We start from the raw sequence: 8,797 nt of genomic DNA on the forward strand, positions 1-8,797 counted from the left end.
TTTTCTTCCCATTTTCCTTTAATCAAGGCAGAAGAGAGCAGCATCTGCTGAGCGTGAACTCTCTTCTGAAGCTGAGTATCAGAGAGAACTCCCAAAAGACCCCAATTAAAAGGGGCACAAAAGGTGCACTTTTTTCACAGAGATGCTACAAGAGGATTTCCTATTGTGGGTTGTAGTTGCCTGGGGCTGAAGTAGCTTTAAAAGCATATTTCTTTTTAATGGGGGTTGGATTTCATGAAAGAAATAGTGTATGGCCTATGAAAGTATGAGGTGGTGTGTTTTTGGAAACGGAATATCTTAATTACTTGGTGTAAACTACCATGTGATGAAAATATATGGAGCAAATTGCAAAAGCCTTTGATTACAGAGCACCACTAAACATATACTTGTGTTGTGCGTGGGTGATGGTAATAGAAAAACAAAGTAGACTTGCATGGCTGAATGAGAATAGCAGGTTTTGTAAAAGGAAGTGTTGATGCCTGGAAGTACTCTTAAATAGTGTGTGACTCTTGTGTGTCTCCTTCATTCCTGTCTCTCTGCCTGGAAGTGATTCAGAAAGATTGGCCTCTTCTGTTTTCAGAGGGGCTGATTTGTGCAAAGGTGGGGTTTTGTAGTGAGGGACCCAGAGGAGGGAAAATAAGAAGAAAAAAAAAATAATCCTGTTGTGACATTGCTTAGAGTAAATGGTGCTTTTTGGGAGGGGCAGGGCAATTATTTTCCAGGGGGTTTTGTTTGTTTGGGGGTGGGGATGTTTGTTTTTATAAACAGGACTTACAAATATACTTTTTTGGACCTGTGTTAAATATTTGTGTGTGTGATATGTTAGGTTTTGTTTCAGATTGATATTCAGTAATGCTTTTGAGGAAAATGTAGGGCACTTTATACAAAATTGTTTTAATAATATCTCTTTGGAAGCGATGGTTTCAAGGGGTTTTTTTTATTTTTTTCTTTTGAACAGGTAATGTCTGTACATGAATTGCAAGCTGGTCTCTAGTGGGGACACCGTGGGAGGATGAACACGGAGGAGCTGGAGCTACTGACTGATTCCAAGTACAGGAACTATGTAGCAGCTGTGGACAAAGCACTGAAGAACTTTGAATATTCCAGTGAATGGGCAGATTTAATATCAGCACTTGGAAAGCTCAACAAGGTAGGCCTGGCAGGTGCTCTTGGAAAAGATTCAGGAACTGAAAATCCAGAAGGGTGAGGTTCTAGCAGTCTAATATTCTTGCAAATATTTTAGCAGTCTGTGCCAAAAGCTGGGCGTGTGAAAGGAGCAAACAAATCAAACAAATTCCTTTCTGAGATTACAATTGAACCCTTTGTAAGTCACAGGGAAAAGTTATTTACATTGCTGGTGGAAATAAATGCAACATCTTTTTTATTACTAACATTTACTTCTAAAGTCATTCAGTGTTATTGAAATAGTGGGAAAAATAGAAGCCAGTAGAAATATCAGCAATATTTTTATGAAGCATGATTTATAAAATGGGGCTGAAATAATTCATTGACCAGATAATGTTATCGTTCTGATTGATTTTAACAGTTAATAAGTAGAATATGTAGTATCATCATGATCTTTAATAGCAGTTTAAAAATGAGTACAGATCCTGGTATCTGTTAAAATCTTGTTCTAATCAGCCCTGTATGTTTCTAGGGATCTCCAGTCAGGCTCAGAGTTCCCTTTACACACACATATTTTACCAATGTGAAGCTTTGCAGAATTTGGTATAGAAAATTACAGGTCTGAAGCATTCACATTCTACCCTTTAGACTTTGTGGAAAACCAAAAATGACAGTACAGTTGGCAGTACCAGTGGCATAATTTTTTTTATATAAACTCCCATTTCTTTCATATTTTAAATTGTAACATTTCTTGCTGCACATACAAAGGGAAGGCTATAATATTGGGAAAGAAAAATCTAAAGATGTAAATCCAGGTCTGTGTTCCAGTCCTGAGATGATTGTATAGTTTTAGGCAGTGGTGAAGTTTGGTGTGCTGTCTCGCTCTATGATGGTTTCTTAAAGTTATCCCAAACTCACCACTCACAGTTTAATAGTCCAGTTTGTGCTACTAGTAATTCTTTTTAACAAATGGAGATAGGAATTTTTGTCCCCCAAAGGATGAGTAAAATGAAACAGACAAGCTGTAAGTAAGGAGCCTGTTGCAAGTGACATTTTAAATGCCTTGGCAATTCCATGTATTACAAAGAAAAAGCTCCATGGTAACATCCTAAAGGTTTTTTTTTTTTTCCTGTGTTGTAACCTACGTATGTGTTATGACTTACTGACCGTGTTCAAGAACTCGTTTATAAAATGTGTATGTGATGCTTAATTTGTTCTGTGCTGGTTTTCTTCCTGTGTTGGTTTACCAGGTGCTGCAGAACAACGCGAAGTACCAGGTGGTGCCGAAAAAGCTGACCATAGGCAAGCGCTTGGCACAATGTCTCCATCCAGCCCTGCCGGGAGGGGTTCATCGCAAGGCACTTGAAACCTATGAGATCATTTTCAAAATCATTGGACCCAAGCGTTTGGCCAAAGATCTTTTCCTCTACAGGTACAAGAGTTTAAACATCTCCCTTCCAAATGCATAACTGAGATGCTTTTGGTTTCCTGCATTTTTATATTAATAACACTCTTCTGTTATGCAGCAAGAATCAATCAATTTCTTTCCTAATGTTACTGGTGCTTGTGTAGCACTCTTCTCCTGAATATTATATAGCAGAAGACAAACAAATCATCTAAACTTTTGTCAGGAACCAACTTTAGTGCTAGAAAACCTGGAATTTATTATCATTATTATCATTAAAGTAAACAAAGTTTTATGCATGTATATACAGTATTACAGTAATTGAAGTGTTAACACTTATTTCAATGTATTCACATTACATTCTTCCAATACCACTTACGTTGCAATAGAAAAGAATTTGAGTATAGTTTATTGCAAGAAACTTTCAAGCCATCAAGTCAACAGAACAGAAGGATTGTCTTTTTTGTTAGAATGAGGGACAAGTCCAAACTTTTTCTCACTGTCAGTCCCTAGAACTGATGATGATGAAAAGGAAGAATAACCTTGAAAAGTAAATGTAGTGAAAACGTACTGATTCCTAAACCTCCCATAGGTTTTTGGTTGGGTGAGGCAGGCAAGGCATTAAGCTATTTATGATATAATGCATAGAGGGATGTGTGCATGCATATATACACACTGTTATACGTGGTTCTTAATCTTAGCCATCCCTGGAGATCAAAATTTCATCAGTTTGAGAAATAGTGGAATAAAACAGAATTGTGTTTAGGTAGCAAAGGTGTGTATTCATGCTTGGAAATAAATTGTACACCTTGACATCAGCTATTCTGTCTTGCATTTTCACGATGTTTATATATAATTACATTCGGGAGTGTCTTAGTTCTATGTTTCCACATGTTTTTAAAGATTCCAGGAACTCATAGCTCCAGTTTTCTGCTTGTGCAGAGATTTAGTAGCTGCAATATCTTGTTAACAGTAAGTTCTAGGATAGTGGAAAATGCTACCTTGTGTAATGTCACTGAAAGCCATTGTTACTGCTGCCTGGGAGAAGACTGACGTTCACATTCAAGCATTATCAAAGATTCCAGTATTTTTCCTGAAAGCAGAATGACAGTGTCTGAACATCAAATCTTCAAGGCTGAGTACTAGCTTTACAAAGAAACACTGTGGGGTAGTGTGCTGGTTATTGAACAAAAAGACCTTTTCTGCAGAAAAAAGAAATCAATTGACAATGGCAAAACGGTAGTTTTCTCTAGATAGATGAAGGCCAAAATGAATTTTACAAACACTTTTTTAGTTTGGAAAGATATTTCTTTTCCCTGTGACGTGGATAACATTGTATCTGCAGTGTGGTGGGTGGGGTGTTGGTTTCTTTTTTAAATAGTAGATTTTCAGGGGTATATTTTAAGACCCTTGTCACAAACTTACCTTCTTTTACTGATCTTCCATTTTCTTCTTCATGTATCACGGGTCTTCTGGCCTGAGTCCTCAGTGATTTTGAACATTGCAGTTGTGTTCACATGCCTTTGGTTATTGGTTCTGTTTGTAATAATTTATGATATTTAGTAAGAATAGGAAAAATGTTTTTAGTATTTAAGTAACTTGTCCTTAGGTGATCGCATTTATAACTTCCATAAATTAACACATCCATATTAAACTCAAAACATACCTCAATGTTTTCAGTCTTTTAAATGTTACATCATGAAAAGTGGGTTTATTGTTAGTTTGAGAATCTGATTTCAGGCTGAATTTCTGAAGTAAATGTATATTTTGTTGCTACATGGCAAAATGAACATTTTGTCTTGTGAAGGTGCTTCTGATTTATGAGATTTGTTTTATTGGTGAGAGACACAGTCATCCCTGTGCCTTCAGTGCTTGCAATCAGAATACTAATAAAGTATTAGTAATAATAAATGATATTAATCTTGAGATACCAACCTGTCAGTCTGGCAGGCAGGCATATTAAGTGTTGGTCTATGCCTGAGAGAAAAATCTGATTCTTAATCTACACTGGACATGCCTCTAACGGTCTTTAAGATATAATGAAATGGTCTCACTTGAGAAGCTTCCTAAAAAAAAAAAGATAAATTTTATTTTTCACAGTTCTGGATTGTTTCCACTCCTTGCCAATGCCGCTATGTCTGTCAAGCCCACCTTATTGAGTCTGTATGAGATCTATTACCTGCCTTTGGGGAAAACACTGAAACCAGGACTGCAAGGACTGCTGACTGGGATTCTGCCTGGATTAGAAGAGGGGTCCGAGTATTACGAAAGGTAAGGGTAGATATTTTAGTAAGATGTTTGATTTGGGAGACAGGGGAAGGGCTTGCTTGTGCTCAGAGAACTGTGATATTTTTATGCCCTGTTATTGCCAGAAGTGCTCAGTGTGAGGAATGAGGGCAAAAGCTATTTGCTTGCTTATTTTCTTCAGTAGCTGTGCTTGCCTGCTCTCTCTCTGAAACTTCTGTCTGTAGCAACACTTGGCTTAAAGAAGCAGCTGAGGAAGTTATTTGGCTTTTTGAGCATAAGGAGTACATAAGGAGAAGCTGTGGACAGGCAGAAGTGTTGGCTTCCCAGTAGGATCAATCTGTTCAGGCTGCGTTATAAGGTTCAGTCTACGTAAGGAGAAGCCGTGGACAGGTAGAAGTGTTGGCTTGCCAGTTGGATCACTCTGTTCAGGCTGCGTTATAAGGTTCAGTCTATAATTTAGGCTTCTCTTGGGCCTCTCCAAAGAAAGATTTTACCTTCCTGTAACAATTTTTTTATATTTATTCGAACTGGGGGCAGGGGAAGGACTGTGGTGTGTGCTCTGATTCAGCTGACAATTTCACTGCAGAACCAACACGCTGTTGGAGAAGGTGGCCTCTGCTGTGGATCAGTCGGCGTTTTACAGCGCTCTCTGGGGCAGCCTCCTCACCAGCCCCGCCGTTCGCTTGCCCGGCATCACCTACGTCCTCTCCCATTTGAACAGGAAGCTCTCCATGGAGGACCAACTCTACATCATTGGCAGTGACATTGAATTAATGGTAATGTTTTACTGGAACAATGAAGACATTGGTGTTACTTATTTATATAATAATATACTTCCGGAGAGGTTAGATGTCTTTTCTATCTGTGAACAAAACATTTGAAGAGATAAAAACACACATTTATTTATTATAGCTCCAATTAAACACTGATGTGCATGGAAAGTGTTGCAAAACTGAGTTAAGGTTTTGCAACTGCTTAGATTTTATATAAAACTTTCCATTTGTGACATGCTTCACTTAAAAGTCCTTGAGTTTTGTTGTATTTTTTAGTATTATTTTGTCTTTTAAACTAAAGATATTCATTGGTGATATAAAAAAGCAAAAGCTTAATGTTTGTATAGTTCAGGGAATCTGTGTTGATTATATGTTTCCTCAGTGGTGAAACATTTTGTTTTCCTGTTTTATCTAGTTTCGTTATTCAAAATTTGAAAATAAATTTATTCTGTACATATCAATATTTAAAAACAACTGCTATTTTGTGACTGTTCTCTTCTATCTACCATCTTGAAATAATACAGTAAATAACTATTTTGGGGGGGTCTGCCATTACTTCAGGTGGAAGCAGTGAGCACATCAGTGCAAGATACCAGTGTTTTAGTACAGAGGAGCACGTTGGACCTTATCCTTTTTTGTTTCCCTTTCCACATGAGCCAGGTAAGTTATTAACATCAAAGAGATGAATTGGAAAGCTCCTAAGTGCACTCCACTTCTTAAGGCAGTAGCAGTATTTAGTGGGTCATTATGTTAATGAAGATTCATGATTTTCTTAGTGTTCAAGAGCAGCAAAAGTTAATCCTCTCAGCAGAACTGATTCAAAACACTAAAGAATTGAAAATTATTGTTACTTTGGGGTGAGCAGTAGCCCTGGCAGTAATGAAAGATAGACCTTACAACTTCTAGGTAGGGTTTTTTTTGACTGTACTTACTGTTAGTCAATTCCTGTTGTTAAATGATCCATGATTTATTTTACTCTTGGAGGAAAACTTACACAAGTTACATTCTCACCTTGTTAGAAACTATGGAAAACCTGCACTTTTCTGTGAAAAGAACTGTGTTCTTGCTTGTGGAAGTGGTTGGTTCACATTTATCAGTTACTATAGGAATATCTGATGTGTCTCTTTAGGTGCTAGAATGGTGAAATTATCAATACAGCATTATTTTTTTTTAATATTAAGACCTACACGAACATTTAAAGTAATAAGAGATTGAAAGGTATTTAAAATTCTTCAGTGATTTTATATTTCACTCTGGATTTTAGTTGAATTTGCTTTCAAGGGTTTTGCCTAATAAACAGAATGAAGTGTCTTGTAACAAAAATGAGCTGTTAATGGAGTCAAGTATTTTTGCTGTTCTTAAGGGGTACATTCTATTACACACTTCCTGTTCCTAATAATAATCATATTTTGGTTTTCTAAGAGCAAGATTATGTTTTGTTGTACTGCTCTGAATTCAGAAATGTCAGAACATGAAATTAACTATGTTTTAGTCCACATTATGCTGCTAGCATAGAAAAAAATACTGCTTTTCATAGTTAAATTTAATCAGGTTTCTAACTTCTTCAGGCAACGCGTCCGGACATGATCCGAATTTTGTCAGCAGCCCTTCACGTAGTCCTGCGCAGGGACATGTCGCTCAACCGAAGGCTTTATGCGTGGCTCCTAGGTAGGTTTGTATTTCACAGAATCACCTGGGGTTGGAAGGGACCATTTCACAGAATCACCTGAGGTTGGAAGGGACCTCTGGAGATCATCCAGTCCAACCCCCTGCCAGAGCAGGTCCACCCAGAGCAGGTCCCACAGGAACGTGTCCAGGTGGGTTTGAATGTCTCCAGAGAAGGAGACTCCACCACCTCCCTGGGCAGCCTCTTCCAGGGCTCTGCCACTCTCAATGTCATGAGGTTCTTCCTCATGTTTAGATGGAACTTCCCATGTTCAAGTTTTTGCCCATTCCCTGTTGTCCTATCCCTGGGCACCACTGAAAAAAGACTGGCCCCATCCTCTTTTATTTCATCATTTACTAAAAGTGGAGGAAGGATTGTATGCTCATTAGCAGTATTTTGCACATTGTGGAGAAAGATCTGTAAAAAAATGAAATATGTAACTTAAATGAGAAGAAAGGAAGGCACTCTCTCTCCATGGACATAAAAGATGAAGGATGCCATGCTGGAACTCTATTGTATGAATTATTGGTACATTTTTCTATAGCAGCAATCATGAGCCACGTTCAGAGACAGAGCCTGGTGCACTGGGCCTGTGTAAATAGACACCAAAAAGGCAACTTTTAACTCCCTAAAGACGTATAATGAAAAAACTAGAGAGCAGGCATTATAGGATGTGGATGGCAGTTGGAACACAATGGCACAGAACGGATGAAAATAAAAGAATGTTGAAAAATGTAGATACTACATTGGTGGAGGCTTGAATATGCAAACTTTAAGCTTCGTAAGGTATTTGCATGGTTGAATTAACAAATCACCTATCCCTTATGTTCTCCATGCAAGGAAATGTTACTTCAGCACCTTTCTGGAGTAAGATCTGATCAGTGACAGGCTGCAGCCTTTTACTTCTACCAAATGGCAGAATATCAATACAATACACATATAAAGTTTTATATGAAACCAACGTGTATACAGAAGGGGGTAGCAGAAAATAATAGCTATTTAGAAGACTTATAACTATTTAGGGAATATTTAGAAAACTAGAAATTCGAAAATTTTAGAAAACACTTACTCAGCCCTGTTATTTTAAGGAAATAAAGCCTGCAGTCACATGAAACTGCCCTGTTGCTCTTTTAAAACCACTTTGAGAGAAGTCAGAATCTCTGAACTAGGAGTTCCTAAGAGTGTCATAGGAACCAGAGACTAAAAGGAGAGACAGAAAGGGATTTCTCTACTTGTGGGGAAGACTGTTTTGCTGTTACATTTTTTTGAATTTGTTTGTTTGGCTTCCCAACTTACCAGCAAGCCCATACGTGCTGCCCAGGCTGCCCAGCACCCATCCCAGCAGCTCTTCCATCTTTCCCAGCTGAAAGTTAAGGCATCAGAGGGAGCCTGTGGGTGACTGGGGAGCAAGGAAGTCATTAGTCAAGAGACATGAAAGAGAACTGAAGTTATGAAGGGAGGGGTTAAGTCAGCAGTGGTGTTTTGCATGAGGGGATTGGTTTTTTTGCTGTAGAAGTTGCAGGGATTTAGAACATAAATATGACAAAATCCCAGCTGCTTTAGGTAATCGTTTCTCAAGAC

At 38.1% G+C, this 8,797-nt stretch overlaps 1 protein-coding gene across 2 annotated transcripts in view; it reads left to right on the forward strand.

Moving 5' to 3' along the window:
- Positions 1-961: 961 nt before the first annotated feature.
- DOPEY1 (dopey family member 1) overlaps positions 962-8,797 on the forward strand; it is a 60,109-nt gene continuing 52,273 nt past the window's right edge. For both annotated transcript variants that reach the window (XM_014958519.1, XM_014958520.1), the window contains exons 1-6: positions 962-1,150; positions 2,376-2,557; positions 4,631-4,801; positions 5,364-5,553; positions 6,112-6,210; positions 7,119-7,218. In XM_014958519.1, the coding sequence (XP_014814005.1) occupies positions 1,013-1,150; positions 2,376-2,557; positions 4,631-4,801; positions 5,364-5,553; positions 6,112-6,210; positions 7,119-7,218 (880 nt within the window). In that variant the 5' untranslated portion in view covers positions 962-1,012. The remainder of the gene's footprint in view (positions 1,151-2,375; positions 2,558-4,630; positions 4,802-5,363; positions 5,554-6,111; positions 6,211-7,118; positions 7,219-8,797) is intronic.

Source organism: Calidris pugnax, unplaced genomic scaffold, assembly GCF_001431845.1.
Source record: "Calidris pugnax isolate Ruff unplaced genomic scaffold, ASM143184v1 scaffold251, whole genome shotgun sequence".
Classification (NCBI taxonomy): Eukaryota; Metazoa; Chordata; class Aves; order Charadriiformes; family Scolopacidae; genus Calidris; species Calidris pugnax.